The sequence below is a fragment of the Pelodiscus sinensis genome, chromosome 18, assembly GCF_052426305.1.
Source record: "Pelodiscus sinensis isolate ZL-2025 chromosome 18, ASM5242630v1, whole genome shotgun sequence".
Classification (NCBI taxonomy): Eukaryota; Metazoa; Chordata; order Testudines; family Trionychidae; genus Pelodiscus; species Pelodiscus sinensis.
Genome location: NC_143069.1, coordinates 35,837,708 through 35,852,753, shown reverse-complemented (window position 1 = coordinate 35,852,753; position 15,046 = coordinate 35,837,708). Strand labels below are relative to the sequence as shown.

General features: G+C 72.8%; 1 protein-coding gene across 6 annotated transcripts in view; it reads right to left on the bottom strand.

Annotated features, from left to right (window-relative positions):
- PLXNA3 (plexin A3) overlaps nucleotides 1-15,046 on the bottom strand; it is a 57,361-nt gene that overhangs the window by 22,937 nt on the left and 19,378 nt on the right. For all 6 annotated transcript variants that reach the window (XR_016347178.1, XM_089770288.1, XM_089770286.1 and 3 more), the window contains 11 exons: nucleotides 13,594-13,794; nucleotides 8,838-8,934; nucleotides 8,453-8,643; nucleotides 5,470-5,615; nucleotides 5,203-5,323; nucleotides 4,562-4,698; nucleotides 4,222-4,422; nucleotides 3,234-3,327; nucleotides 2,896-3,135; nucleotides 1,815-1,958; nucleotides 1,351-1,585 (listed from right to left, as the gene is read on the bottom strand). Coding sequence is in view for 5 of the 6 variants with exons in the window: in XM_089770288.1 (XP_089626414.1) it covers nucleotides 1,351-1,585; nucleotides 1,815-1,958; nucleotides 2,896-3,135; nucleotides 3,234-3,327; nucleotides 4,222-4,422; nucleotides 4,562-4,698; nucleotides 5,203-5,323; nucleotides 5,470-5,615; nucleotides 8,453-8,643; nucleotides 8,838-8,934; nucleotides 13,594-13,794 (1,807 nt within the window). In the remaining variant the exon portion in view is untranslated. The remainder of the gene's footprint in view (nucleotides 1-1,350; nucleotides 1,586-1,814; nucleotides 1,959-2,895; nucleotides 3,136-3,233; nucleotides 3,328-4,221; nucleotides 4,423-4,561; nucleotides 4,699-5,202; nucleotides 5,324-5,469; nucleotides 5,616-8,452; nucleotides 8,644-8,837; nucleotides 8,935-13,593; nucleotides 13,795-15,046) is intronic.

Genomic DNA, 15,046 nt, shown 5'->3' with positions numbered 1-15,046 from the left:
CCCTCCTTCCCGCAGCCCCACTCCCTACACCCTAGCCGCCCCCCTTCCTATTTCCTCCTTCCCGTTGCCTCACTCCCTACACCCTACCCGCCGCCCTCTTCCTATTCTCTCCTTCCCGCTGCCTCACTCCCTACCCGCCGCCCTTCCTATTCCCTCATCCCCGCTGCCTCACTCCCTACGCCGTACCCACCCCTCCTTCCTATTCCATCCTTCTCGCTGCCTCACTCCCTACGCCCTACCCGCCCCCCTTCCTATTCCATCCTTCCCGCAGCCCCACTCCCTACACCCTAACCGCCGCCCCCTTCCTATTCCCTCCTTCCCGGTGCCTCACTCCCTACGCCCTACCCGCCCCCCTTCCTATTCCCTCCTTCCCGCTGCCTCACTCCCTACACCCTAACCGCCCCCCCTTCCTATTTCCTCCTTCCCGTTGCCTCACTCCCTACACCCTACCCGCCGCCCTCTTCCTATTCTCTCCTTCCCGCTGCCTCACTCCCTACCCGCCGCCCTTCCTATTCCCTCATCCCCGCTGCCTCACTCCCTACGCCGTACCCACCCCTCCTTCCTATTCCATCCTTCTCGCTGCCTCACTCCCTACGCCCTACCCGCCCCCCTTCCTATTCCATCCTTCCCGCAGCCCCACTCCCTACACCCTAACCGCCGCCCCCTTCCTATTCCCTCCTTCCCGGTGCCTCACTCCCTACGCCCTACCCGCCCCCCTTCCTATTCCCTCCTTCCCGCTGCCTCACTCCCTACACCCTAACCGCCCCCCCTTCCTATTCCCTCCTTCCCGGTGCCTCACTCCCTACACCCTAGCCGCCCCCCTTCCTATTTCCTCCTTCCCGGTGCCTCACTCCCTACACCCTACCCGCCGCCCCCTTCCTATTCCCTCCTTCCCGCAGCCCCACTCCCTACACCCTACCCGCCCCCCTTCCTATTCCCTCCTTCCCGCTGCCTCACTCCGTACACCCTACCCGCCGCCCCCTTCCTATTCCCTCCTTCCTGCTGCCTCACTCCCTACACCCTACCCGCCCCCCTTCCTATTCCCTCCTTCCTGCAGCCCCACTCCCTACACCCTACCCGCCCCCCTTCCTATTCCCTCCTTCCCGCTGCCTCACTCCCTATGCCCTACCCGCCCCCCTTCCTATTCCCTCCTTCCCGCTGCCTCACTCCCTACACCCTACCCGCCCCCCTTCCTATTTCCTCCTTCCCGCTGCCTCACTCCCTACACCCTACCCGCCCCCCTTCCTATTCCCTCCTTCCCGCTGCCTCACTCCCTATGCCCTACCCTCCTACCCGTGGCCCCCCTCCTTAGACCCTCCTACCTCCAGCCACCCCTGCCCTGGTCCTCACCCTCCTTGCACTCCAGGGCCACACGTGACTCCAGATTGTCCATCTGCAGCTGCAGCCGCTTGAGAGTCCGGTCCGCATCGCGCGTCTTGCGCTTGTAGGCGACTAGCACCCCGATAATGGCCAGCAGCAGCAAGGAGCCCCCGGCGCCCAGCCCTGCCAGTGCCCCCAGCGGCAGGGCTGCCTCGCGGTAGATGTGCAAGGTGCCAGGCATGAAGGAAAGGCCCCCCACCAGGATCTGCAACGGGAGACGGGTTAAGATGAGGGGGTCCCAGCACGTGGGGGGGGATGACTCGAAGGCACCCATCCCAGAACTGCAACGGAGCCCAACCCCATGCAGCCAATGAGACAACCTCCTCCCAGCCCCCACTGACTGCCCCCCAAGCCCACCTTTACCCAACACCCGTACATGTCACCCCACAAAGCCAGGGGCTGTCTCAAACAGCACGAACCCCCAAGCTACCCACCGTGACTGGCTGCTCCCCAGTCTGGCGGGGAGAGTCGCAAAGCAGCTGTGTCTCCGACACAGTCAGTGCACAGGGCTCGCTCCCGATGAGCACCGTGTAGTTCAGACGGGCCCCCCCAGCTGCCGCCGGGATCAGATTCCTGCCCTGGGGAGCAAGGAAAGGCTGGGCGAGATCAGAGCCAGGTATCTGGGGCAAGCACCGTACCAATGGGGACTCTCTTCCACCCTGCAGCCCCTGCCAGGTCAGCCCTGCCCCCCCCCGCCGGGGCCCCTCACCCCCACCCCGCAGCCCTCACCCCCCCGCCAGTGCCCCTCACTCCCACCCCGCAGCCCCTGCCAGCTCAGCTCTGCCCCCACCCTGCTGGTCCCCTCACTCCCACCCTGCAGCCCTTGCCCCCCCGCCAGTGCCCCTCACTCCCATCCCGCAGCCCCTGCCAGCTCAGCCCTGCCCCCACCCTGCTGGTCCCCTCACTCCCACCCTGCAGCCCTCGCCCCCCCGCCAGTGCCCCTCACCCCCACCCTGAAGCCCCTGCCAGCTCAGCCCTGCCCCCCCCACTGGGGCCCCTCACTCCCACCCCGCAGCCCCTGCCAGCTCAGCCCTGCCCACCTGCCGGGGCCCCTCACCCCCACCCCGCAGCCCCTGCCAGCTCAGCCCTGCCCCCCCCGCCGGGGCCCCTCACCCCCACCCCGCAGCCCCTGCCAGCTCAGCCCTGCCCCTCCCCGCCGGGGCCCCTCACCCCCAACCCGCAGCCCTCGCCCCCCCGCCAGTGCCCCTCACTCCCACCCCGCAGCCCCTGCCAGCTCAGCCCTGCCCCCACCCTGCTGGTCCCCTCACTCCCACCCTGCAGCCCTCGCCCCCCCGCCAGTGCCCCTCACTCCCACCCCGCAGCCCATGCCAGGTCAGCCCTGCCCCCCCCCGCCGGGGCCCCTCACCCCCACCCCGCAGCCCCTGCCAGCTCAGCCCTGCCCCCCCCGCCGGGGCCCCTCACCCCCACCCTGCAGCCCCTGCCAGCTCAGCCCTGCCTCCCCCCCCCGCCGGGGCCCCTCACCCCCACCCCGCAGCCCCTGCCAGCCCACCATACCTTGAGGACGACATGGGAGCCGGGTTTCACCTCCAAGACGCCGGTGGGGCTGAAGGGCTCCACCTGGGGGTCAGGGTAGTAGGTGAAGGCTGAGTGGTTGAGGGTTCGTGCCGCCTGCACATGGTCCAGCAAGAAGCCAAACTCATCAGGGGAGGCCCCCCCCGCGGGCAGGGGAGGCCCCCCCGACAGGATGCCGGGCGCCTGGCACAGCATGAGGGAGTCGTTCAGCACCTGGCAGCTCTGGGGAGAGGCAGAGGGTCAGTGGGGGAGGGACAAGGGGGCACAAGCCAGGGGAGGCTGATCCGCCCCAGGTGGCCTCACCACAGGGCACAACTCACGTTGACGGTTTCGATTCCCCCATACACTGCTCGGACACGCGGCTCCTGGACACTTAGCAGGCGGGTCCCAGTCACCGTCAGGCTGGTGCTGCCACTGGAAAAGGGGGGGGGGAAGAGATCAGCCCCCAGGGGGACACTGCTCTTGGGGGTGGGCCTGGCTGTGACATCTGCCCCAATCATGGCCCTGGGAACAGTCCACATTTTGCCCAGCCTCCCTCGGACACCCTCTGCCCCGCCCCCACTCCCATGACCCCCACATTCCTCTGCCCAGCTCTGCACGGCCCCTCCACCCACGGACCCCATCTCACAGTGCCTAGGGACCCCGCCCAGCCCAGGCTGGTCCTGGAGGCCGAGGGAGAGGCCATGCCGAGCCAGCGGTGCTGTTCCTCTGATGCCCTGGTGTGACAAAGGGGATTTAATTCTCCACGCCATGGCTGTTACACTGTCCCGTGTACGCACCTCAGTTTCCCTGGGATTTCGGGGCGACAGCCTCCCCCACATACACACTGGCCAAGGCCCTTCATAGAACTTGGGAGGGGGCAACCAGGAAGCAGGGCAAAGGTCGGGCAGGGGGGCTGAGACCAGGAGCTGGCTTGGGGGGCAGGGTCCTGGCTGCTCCTGGTGCCAGTGCTGACAGGTCTGTTCTACGCTGTGTCCCTGTCCTCTCAGCCTCCGCTGTGCTCCTGCCAGCTGAGCCCCGTGCCAGGCTGTGGGGGAGGAGGGCCCAGTGGCTCCCCCACAGCTTGATGACAGGAGGCTGCAGGGGGCAGAGGACAATGAATGGGGCTGAGGGCTGCAGGGAGCGTGTGTGGGAGCTGGGGGCCACAGGGAGGGAGCCCGGGGGTTGGGGGCCGCAAGGAGGGCACCTGGGGGCTGCAAGGAGGATGCCCAGGGGTTGAGGGCCACAGGGAGGATGCCCGGGGGCTGAGGGCCACAGGCAGGACGCGCAGGGGGCCCTGCAGGTCTCGGGACCACAAAGACTTCTTACTTGGCGATGCTCCACTGGGGCTCAACGTGGGTGACAGCCGGGTCAGGGGTGTAGCGGAAGCTCAGGCTGGGGGGGCTGGTGGTGCCATTGAGAGGGTCGGGGAGGCCCAGGCTGGCACGGTCGATGTGGACACTGAGTGGGGCTGGGCCAGGTCCCAGAGCAGATGGGGGGGTCAGGCAGACGATTTCCCCAGGTCCCCTCCTGCCAGGAGAAGAGAATGAGAGACGCCTCCCCATCACCCCTCATTACCTTCTGCCCCCAGCCCCACCGGTGCCTGCCCTGCCACACCCCCTCATACCCTCCCATCCTGCCCCTCCCACTTCTGCCCCCAGGCCAGTACCGGAGCAGCTGGCAGGGCGCCCCCTGCATGGAGATGTTCACGTTGCTCCCAGCATCCAGATGGGTCCCAGTGATGGTGATGTGGGTTCCCCCTGACACCGGCCCCCCTGTGGGGCTGAGCCCTTGCAGTGTGGGGGTCTGAAAGTCAGACAGCAGGTATGGGGGTAAATGCATGCGCAGATCCCCACAGGCCCACTGCACCCACCAGCCAGCCCCCCCCCCCCCCCCCCCCCCCGGCCCCTGGTCCCCTCAGCTACTCCCCATAGCCTTCCTGCCCCTGGGGTCACACCACTGCCCCCACGGCTCCCCTATCCCCAGGAGTCACCCCACTTCCTGCGACAGCCCCCCTGCTCCCTGAGGTCACCTCCACTGCCCCCACAGCTCCCCTGCCCCCCATATACTTCCAGGATCACCCCATTTCCCACCATGCCCCCTGATCCCTGAGGTCACTGCCCCCATGGGTCCCCTGCCCCTCATATCTCAAGGGTCACCCCACTGACCTGCTCTCTGTCTCCCAGCTACCTTCAAGGGTCACCCCACTTCCGGCCATGGCCCCCCTGCTCCCTGGGTCACACCACTGTCCCCCATGACTCCCTCCATCCTCCGCCTACTCCCTGGGGTCATTCCATGGCCCCCCAGTACCACGAAGGTGAAGGGACTCGAGGAACGGGCCCGGAAGTCCACACTGCAGTCGCCAACGCAGACCTCCACGGGGCCGGGCGGGGGGTCGGGCACCAGTGACTCCTCCATCTCGCACACCAGCCTATGGACACGGGGCATTAGCCCAAGTCCGTGCCCGCCAGCCCCCATGTCCCAGCCCCCCATGTCCCTGCCCCCACCTGCCAGCCCCCCATATCTCTGCACCCCTGCCCTACACATCCCAGGCCCCATGTCCTTGGTTCCCCTCACCTCTGGGCGGGGACGTAGAGGCCCGGCAGCGAGTTGCAGCGCACCCCGGCCACGCGCACCCCGACCTCCTGTACCTGCAGCCCCAAGTTCTCGCCCTCGACTGTCACCAGGGTCCCGCCCTCCTTGGGCCCAGCCGCCGGCACCACCTGGGGGAGTCACGGGTCAGGGGGACAGAGACCCCCAGGCCTCCCCCACTCCAGCCCCCGAGTCAGGGATGGGGGGGTCTGCAGCAGAGACAGCCCTGGCCACAGATGGCGGTGGGTTCCAGAGGCCCCCGAGGCCCAGTCACGGGAGGGGAGGGGGCGCGCTACCCAGGCAGCACAGGGGGTGCTGTTACCAGGGCACTGAGGGGTGGGGTGGGGAGGGAGCAGGACAGAGGGGGCGTTGCCTGGGTGATGGGGGGGCCGCACAGAGCAGGCGTTGCCTGGGTGATGGGGGGGTGGCACAGATGGGGCGTTGCCTGGATGATGGGGGGGCGGCACGGAGAGGCGTTGCCTGGGTGATGCAGGGAGGGGCGGGACAGGGGTGTTACCTGGGTGATGGGGGGTGGCACAGATGGGGCGTTGCCTGGGTAATGGGGGGGTAGCACGGAGGGGGCGTTGCCTGGGTGATGCAGGGAGGGGCGGGACAGGGGGTGTTACCTGGGTGATGGGGGTGGCACAGAGGGGGCGTTGCCTGGGTAATGGGGGTGGCACGGAGGGGGCGTTACCTGGGTGATGCAGGGAGGAGTGGGACAGGGGGTGTTACCTGGGTGATGGGAGGGTGGCACAGAGGGGGCGTTACCTGGGTGATGGGGGGTGGCACAGAGGGGGCGTTGCCTGGGTGATGGGGGGTGGCACAGAGGGGGCGTTGCCTGGGTGATGGGAGGGCCGCACAGAGGGGGCGTTGCCTGGGTGATGGGAGGGTGGCACAGAGGGGGCGTTGCCTGGGTGATGGGGCGTGGCACAGAGGGGGCGTTGCCTGGGTGATGGGGCGTGGCACAGAGGGGGCGTTGCCTGGGTGATGGGGCGTGGCACAGAGGGGGCGTTGCCTGGGTGATGGGAGGGCCGCACAGAGGCGTTGCCTGGGTGATGGGGGGTGGCACAGAGGGGGCGTTGCCTGGGTGATGGGAGGGCGGCACAGAGGGAGCGTTGCCTGGGTGATGGGGGGGTGGCACAGAGGGGGCGTTGCCTGGGTGATGGGGGGTGGCACAGAGGGGGCGTTGCCTGGGTGATGGGGGGTGGCACAGAGGGGGCGTTGCCTGGGTGATGGGAGGGCCGCACAGAGGGGGCGTTGCCTGGGTGATGGGAGGGTGGCACAGAGGGGGCGTTGCCTGGGTGATGGGGCGTGGCACAGAGGGGGCGTTGCCTGGGTGATGGGGCGTGGCACAGAGGGGGCGTTGCCTGGGTGATGGGGCGTGGCACAGAGGGGGCGTTGCCTGGGTGATGGGAGGGCCGCACAGAGGCGTTGCCTGGGTGATGGGGGTGGCACAGAGGGGGCGTTGCCTGGGTGATGGGAGGGCGGCACAGAGGGAGCGTTGCCTGGGTGATGGGGGGTGGCACAGAGGGGGCGTTGCCTGGGTGATGGGAGGGCGGCACAGAGGGGGCGTTGCCTGGGTGACGGGGGGTGGCACAGAGGGGGCGTTGCCTGGGTGATGGGAGGGCGGCACAGAGGGGGCGTTGCCTGGGTGATGGGAGGGTGGCACAGAGGGGGCGTTGCCTGGGTGATGGGAGGGTGGCACAGAGGGGGCGTTGCCTGGGTGATGGGAGGGTGGCACAGAGGGGGCGTTGCCTGGGTGATGGGAGGGCCGCACAGAGGGGGCGTTGCCTGGGTGATGGGAGGGCCGCACAGAGGGGGCGTTGCCTGGGTGATGGGGGGTGGCACAGAGGGGGCGTTGCCTGGATGATGGGAGGGCCGCACAGAGGGGGCGTTGCCTGGGTGATGGGAGGGCCGCACAGAGGGGGCATTGCCTGGGTGATGGGGGGTGGCACAGAGGGGGCGTTGCCTGGGTGATGGGGGGTGGCACAGAGGAGGCGTTTCCTGGGTGATGGGAGGGCCGCACAGAGGGGGCGTTGCCTGGGTGATGGGAGGGCCGCACAGAGGGGGCGTTGCCTGGGTGATGGGGGGTGGCACAGAGGGGGCGTTGCCTGGGTGATGGGAGGGGCGCACAGAGGGGGCGTTGCCTGGGTGATGGGAGGGCCGCACAGAGGGGGCATTGCCTGGGTGATGGGGGGTGGCACAGAGGGGGCGTTGCCTGGGTGATGGGAGGGCCGCACAGAGGGGGCGTTGCCTGGGTGATGGGAGGGCCGCACAGAGGGGGCGTTGCCTGGGTGATGGGGGGCGGCACAGAGGGGGCGTTGCCTGGGTGATGGGGGGTGGCACAGAGGGGGCGTTGCCTGGGTGATGGGGGGTGGCACAGAGGGGGCGTTGCCTGGGTGATGGGAGGGCCGCACAGAGGGGGCGTTGCCTGGGTGATGGGAGGGCCGCACAGAGGGGGCGTTGCCTGGGTGATGGGAGGGCCGCACAGAGGGGGCGTTGCCTGGGTGATGGGAGGGCCGCACAGAGGGGGCGTTGCCTGGGTGATGGGAGGGCCGCACAGAGGGGGCGTTGCCTGGGTGATGGGAGGGCCGCACGGAGGGGGCGTTGCCTGGGTGATGGGAGGGCCGCACGGAGGGGGCGTTGCCTGGGTGATGGGAGGGCCGCACAGAGGGGGCGTTGCCTGGGTGATGGGGGGTGGCACAGAGGGGGCGTTGCCTGGGTGATGGGAGGGCCGCACAGAGGGGGCGTTGCCTGGGTGATGGGAGGGCCGCACAGAGGGGGCGTTGCCTGGGTGATGGGAGGGCCGCACAGAGGGGGCGTTGCCTGGGTGATGGGAGGGCCGCACAGAGGGGGCGTTGACTGGGTGATGGGGGGTGGCACAGAGGGGGCGTTGACTGGGTGATGGGGGGTGGCACAGAGGGGGGTTGCCTGGGTGATGGGAGGGCCGCACAGAGGGGGGCGTTACCTGGGTGATCCGGGGGTGGCTGCAGCGGGCCCCGCGCCGGCCGGAGGGCACCCAGTGGAGGTGGGGGGCCGGGCAGTGGGGGCGCAGGAGGCAGCGACGCTCGGCCAGGCACCAGCCACACTGGTAGCGCGGGTCAGCACGAAGACAGAGCCCGCAGCTCGGACGCTGGGCCGGGCACTTGTACAGCAGGGCTGGGGGCGAGGGGGGGTGAGAGACAGACAGACTCCCCACCCCCTCGCCCCAGTTATACCCCCCAGTGCAGCCCCCCGGCATATCCCTCCCCATGGCCTCAATCCCGTTCCCACTCTCTGGCCCCCCCTTCCCCATTACCCAACCCCATGCCCAGCCCCCTGGCATGGCCCCCTCCCCTCGCAGCCCCCTGTACCGTGGAAGCCGGGGGGCTGGTCGATGGCGAAGGCACCGTCCCAGACCACGGCGAATTCCACGGGCAGCTCCCCGACAGCGTCACCCTCGTACCAGTACTGGGGAGCAAGGGGGGGGCAGAGCAACGGGAGACAAAGGGTTAAAAGGACGATGCCAGGCATCTCCTCCAACAACCAAACCGTCACCTAGCAACACAGCATCCCCCCGGGGGTGAAACATCAAACACCCTGACCCCCAACCCCCCCAGCCCGGCCGCTGTCCCTCGCTCCCGCCCCCCAGCCCTGCCGCAGCCCCTCGCTCCCACCCCCCAGCCCCCAGCCCTGCCGCTGCCCCTCGCTCCCACCCCCCAGCCCCCCAGCCCTGCCGCTGCCCCTCGCTCCCGCCCCGCAGCCCCCAGCCCTGCCGCTGCCGCTCGCTCCCGCCCCGCAGCCCCCAGCCCTGCCGCTGCCCCTCGCTCCCGCCCCCCAGCCCAGCCCTGCCCCTCGCTCCCGCCCCGCAGCCCCCAGCCCTGCCGCTGCCCCTCGCTCCCACCCCCCAGCCCCCAGCCCTGCCGCTGCCCCTCGCTCCCACCCCCAGCCCTGCCCTGCCCCTCGCTCCCACCCCGCAGCCCCCAGCCCTGCCGCTGCCCCTCGCTCCCGCCCCCCAGCCCTGCCGCTGCCCCTCGCTCCCGCCCCGCACCCCCCAGCCCTGCCGCTGCCCCTCGCTCCCACCCCCCAGCCCTGCCGCTGCCCCTCGCTCCCGCCCCGCAGCCCCCAGCCCTGCCGCTGCCCCTCGCTCCCGCCCCGCAGCCCCCCAGCCCGGCCGCTGCCCCTCGCTCCCGCCCCGCAGCCCCCAGCCCTGCCGCTGCCCCTCGCTCCCGCCCCGCAGCCCCCCAGCCCGGCCGCTGCCCCTCGCTCCCGCCCCGCAGCCCCCCAGCCCGGCCGCTGCCCCTCGCTCCCGCCCCGCAGCCCCCCAGCCCTGCCGCTGCCGCTCGCTCCCGCCCCGCAGCCCCCAGCCCTGCCGCTGCCCCTCGCTCCCGCCCCGCAGCCCCCAGCCCTGCCGCTGCCCCTCGCTCCCGCCCCGCACCCCCCAGCCCTGCCGCTGCCCCTCGCTCCCGCCCCGCACCCCCCAGCCCTGCTGCTGCCCCTCGCTCCCGCCCTGCAGCCCCCCAGCCCAGCCGCTGCCCCTCGCTCCCGCCCCGCAGCCCCCCAGCCCGGCCGCTGCCCCTCGCTCCCGCCCCGCAGCCCCCCAGCCCGGCCGCTGCCCCTCGCTCCCGCCCCGCAGCCCCCCAGCCCTGCCGCTGCCCCTCGCTCCCACCCCCCAGCCCCCCCAGCCCTGCCGCTGCCCCTCGCTCCCGCCCCGCAGCCCCCAGCCCTGCCGCTGCCCCTCGCTCCCGCCCCGCAACCCCCCAGCCCTGCCGCTGCCCCTTGCTCCCACCCCCCAGCCCTGCCGCTGCCCCTCGCTCCCGCCCCGCAGCCCCCCAGCCCTGCCGCTGCCCCTCGCTCCCGCCCCGCCCCCCACCCGCCCCGCACCCCCCAGCCCTGCCGCTGCCCCTCGCTCCCGCCCTGCAGCCCCCCAGCCCCCCAGCCCGGCCGCTGCCCCTCGCTCCCGCCCCGCAGCCCCCCAGCCCGGCCGCTGCCCCTCGCTCCCGCCCCGCAGCCCCCAGCCCTGCCCCCAGCCCGGCCGCTGCCCCTCGCTCCCGCCCCGCAGCCCCCAGCCCTGCCGCTGCCCCTCGCTCCCGCCCCGCAGCCCCCCAGCCCGGCCGCTGCCCCTCGCTCCCGCCCCGCCCCCAGCCCCCAGCCCCCAGCCCTGCAGCTGCCCCTCGCTTCTGCCCCGCACCCCCCAGCCCTGCCGCTGCCCCTCGCAACCACCCCGCACCCCCCAGCCCTGCCGCTGCCCCTCGCTCCCGCCCTGCAGCCCCCCAGCCCAGCCGCTGCCCCTCGCTCCCGCCCCGCAGCCCCCCAGCCCGGCCGCTGCCCCTCGCTCCCGCCCCGCAGCCCCCCAGCCCGGCCGCTGCCCCTCGCTCCCGCCCCGCAGCCCCCCAGCCCTGCCGCTGCCCCTCGCTCCCGCCCCGCAGCCCCCCAGCCCTGCCGCTGCCCCTCGCTCCCACCCCCCAGCCCCCCAGCCCTGCCGCTGCCCCTCGCTCCCGCCCCGCAGCCCCCAGCCCTGCCGCTGCCCCTCGCTCCCGCCCCGCAGCCCCCAGCCCTGCCGCTGCCCCTCGCTCCCGCCCCGCAGCCCCCAGCCCGGCCGCTGCCCCTCGCTGCAGGCCCGCAGCCCCCAGCCCTGCAGCTGCCCCTCGCTCCTGCCCCGCACCCCCCAGCCCTGCCGCTGCCCCTCGCAACCGCCCCGCACCCCCCAGCCCTGCCGCTGCCCCTCGCTCCCGCCCTGCAGCCCCCCAGCCCTGCCGCTGCCCCTTGCAACCGCCCCGCACCCCCCAGCCCTGCCGCTGCCCCTCGCTCCCGCCCCGCAGCCCCCCAGCCCAGCCGCTGCCCCTCGCTCCCGCCCCGCAGCCCCCCAGCCCGGCCGCTGCCCCTCGCTCCCGCCCCGCAACCCCCAGCCCTGCCGCTGCCCCTCGCTCCCGCCCTGCAGCCCCCCAGCCCTGCCGCTGCCCCTCGCTCCCGCCCCCCAGCCCTGCCGCTGCCCCTCGCTCCCGCCCCGCAGCCCCCAGCCCTGCCGCTGACCCTCGCTCGCGCCCCGCAGCCCCCCAGCCCTGCCGCTGCCCCTCGCTCCCGCCCCGGAGCCCCCAGCCCTGCCGCTGCCCCTCGCTCCCGCCCCGCAGCCCCCCAGCCCTGCCGCTACCCCTCGCTCCCGCCCCGCACCCCCCAGCCCTGCCGCTGCCCCTCGCTCCCGCCCCGGAGCCCCCAGCCCTGCCGCTGCCCCTCGCTCCCGCCCCGCAGCCCCCCAGCCCGGCCGCTGCCCCTCGCTCCCGCCCCGCAGCCCCCCAGCCCGGCCGCTGCCCCTCGCTCCCGCCCCGCAGCCCCCCAGCCCTGCCGCTGCCCCTCGCTCCCGCCCCGCAGCCCCCCAGCCCTGCCGCTGCCCCTCGCTCCCACCCCCCAGCCCCCAGCCCTGCCGCTGCCCCTCGCTCCCGCCCCGCAGCCCCCAGCCCTGCCGCTGCCCCTCGCTCCCGCCCCGCAGCCCCCAGCCCTGCCGCTGCCCCTCGCTCCCGCCCCGCAGCCCCCAGCCCTGCCGCTGCCCCTCGCTCCCGCCCCGCAGCCCCCAGCCCTGCCGCTGCCCCTCGCTCCCGCCCCGCAGCCCCCAGCCCTGCAGCTGCCCCTCGCTCCTGCCCCGCACCCCCCAGCCCTGCCGCTGCCCCTCGCAACCGCCCCGCACCCCCCAGCCCTGCCGCTGCCCCTCGCTCCCGCCCTGCAGCCCCCCAGCCCTGCCGCTGCCCCTCGCTCCCGCCCCGCAGCCCCCCAGCCCTGCCGCTGCCCCTCGCTCCCGCCCCGCAACCCCCAGCCCTGCCTGCCCCTGCCCCTCCCTGCCCTGCCCTGCAGCCCCCAGCCCTGCCGCTGCCCCTCGCTCCCGCCCCGCAGCCCCCCAGCCCTGCCGCTGACCCTCGCTCGCGCCCCGCAGCCCCCCAGCCCTGCCGCTACCCCTCGCTCCCGCCCCGCAGCCCCCCAGCCCTGCCGCTGCCCCTCGCTCCCGCCCCGCAGCCCCCCAGCCCTGCCGCTGCCCCTCGCTCCCGCCCTGCAGCCCCCCAGCCCTGCCGCTGCCCCTCGCTCCCGCCCCGGAGCCCCCAGCCCTGCCGCTGCCCCTCGCTCCCGCCCCGCAGCCCCCCAGCCCTGCCGCTACCCCTCGCTCCCGCCCCGCAGCCCCCCAGCCCTGCCGCTGCCCCTCGCTCCCGCCCCGCAGCCCCCCAGCCCTGCCGCTGCCCCTCGCTCCCGCCCCGCAGCCCCCAGCCCTGCCGCTGCCGCTCGCTCCCGCCCCACAAACCCCCAGCCCTGCCGCTACTCCTCGCTCCCGCCCCGCAGCCCCCCAGCCCTGCCGCTGCCCCTCGCTCGCACTCCGCAGCCCCCCAGCCCTGCCGCTGCCCCTCGCTCCCGCCCTGCAGCCCCCCAGCCTCACTGCTGCCCCTCGCTCCCACTCCGCAGACCCCCAGCCCTGCTGCTGCCCCTCGCTCCCGCCCCACAACCCCCAGCCCTGCCGCTGCCCCTCGCTCCCGCCCTGCAGCCCCCCAGCCCTGCCGCTGCCCCTCCCTCGCACCCCCCAGCCTCGCTGCTGCCCCTCGCTCCCACCCCGCAGACCCCCAGCCCTGCTGCTGCCCCTCGCTCCCGCCCCGCAACCCCCAGCCCTGCCGCTGCCCCTCGCTCCCAACCCAGTGACTCATGGGGGTGCTTCTGCCTGCAGCCAGCTGGGAGTTAATGGCTGGGGGGGGTCTGGCACCAGGCTCTGGACCAGAGCCCACGTGACTGGAGAATTCCCAGCCGCCCTTCCCCCCATAGGCAGGGCTGGGAGATGTGGAAGCAATTGGGGGTCCCAAGCTCTGCCCACTGTCTCGGGGTTCTGGGTCGGGCTGAACTGGGCTCAATGCTCCTCTGTGATGAAGTGAAGGATTGGATTCACCCTGGCTGCTGTCCTGCAGGAACCCAGTGTGCGTGCCTCAGTTTCCCTGGGCACTGCACCAATACCTAGATGGGGATGGGGATTTCAGGGTGACACCCTCCGAAGCCCAGCCCGGCTGCGGGAGTCCCTCTGCCGGGAAGGGACACAGCAGGGCTGGCAGGGGAGCAGCAGAGGGAAGGGGGGCCCAGGGGTTGCAGGAGGCCGGGGGGGCTCACCGAGCTGTTCTGACACTGCACACTGGTGGAGTTGAAGCGCACGGCTGGCACACGCTGGCGCCGGCCCTGCACGGAGAAGACACACTCGTAGTTCTTCTGGCCCGACTGCGGCTGCGGCAGGTTCTTGGCCCGCAGCGTGATGGGCTGCAGCACCCCTGCCGGGACCAGGATCTGCCCTGCCGGGAGCAGCTCTGGACAGCCCTGGGGAGAGAAAGAACCAGTGAGAACCCAGGCACACGGCCCCCTGCTCTAACCACTGCACCCCACTCCCCTCCCAGGGCTGGAGAGATCCCAGGGATCCGGGCTCCCCGCCCCCCTGCTCTAACCACTGCACCCCACTCCCCTCCCAGGGCTGGAGAGATCCCAGGGATCCGGGCACCCCGCCCCCCTGCTCTAACCACTGCACCCCACCCCCCTCCCAGGGCTGGAGAGATCCCAGGGATCCGGGCTCCCCGCCCCCCCTGCTCTAACCACTGCACCCCACTCCCCTCCCAGGGCTGGAGAGATCCCAGGGATCCGGGCACCCCGCCCCCCTGCTCTAACCACTGCACCCCACTCCCCTCCCAGGGCTGGAGAGATCCCAGGGATCCGGGCACCCCGCCCCCCTGCTCTAACCACTGCACCCCACTCCCCTCCCAGGGCTGGAGAGATCCCAGGGATCTGGGCACCCCGCCCCCCTGCTCTAACCACTGCACCCCACTCCCCTCCCAGGGCTGGAGAGATCCCAGGTACCCGGGCTCCCCGCCCCCCTGCTCTAACCACTGCACCCCACTCCCCTCCCAGGGCTGGAGAGATCCCAGGGATCCGGGCTCCCCGCCCCCCTGCTCTAACCACTGCACCCCACTCCCCTCCCAGGGCTGGAGAGATCCCAGGTACCCGGGCTCCCCGCCCCCCTGCTCTAACCACTGCACCCCACTCCCCTCCCAGGGCTGGAGAGATCCCAGGGATCCGGGCTCCCCCACCCAGCACCAGAGGATGGAGCTAGAGATGCAGGATCCTGCAGGTCTCTTGGAGCTGCCATGGCAACCACAGCTGCTTAATTGTCACTTCCTAGGGGTGGGGCTGCTCTTTTGGTGGGGGGATGGAGCAGGGGCAATAAAGGAAACTGGCCCCACAACCAGCCCACCCCAGCCCCTCACTCCCGACCCACAGCCCCTGCCCTGCCGGTGCCCCTCACTCCGACCCACAGCCCCTGCCCCCAGCCCTGCCGGTGCCCCTCACTCCCGACCTACAGCCCCTGCCCCCAGCCCAGCCGGTGCCCCTCACTCCTGACCCACAGCCCCCGCTGCCCAGCCCTGCCAGTGCCCCTCACTCCTGACCCACAGCCCCTGCCCCCAGCCCTGCTGGTGCCCCTCACTCCGACCCGCAGCCCCCGCTGCCCAGCCCTGCCCATGCCCCTCACTCCTGACCCACAGCCCCTGCTGCCCAGCCCTGCCGGTGCCCCTCACTCCCG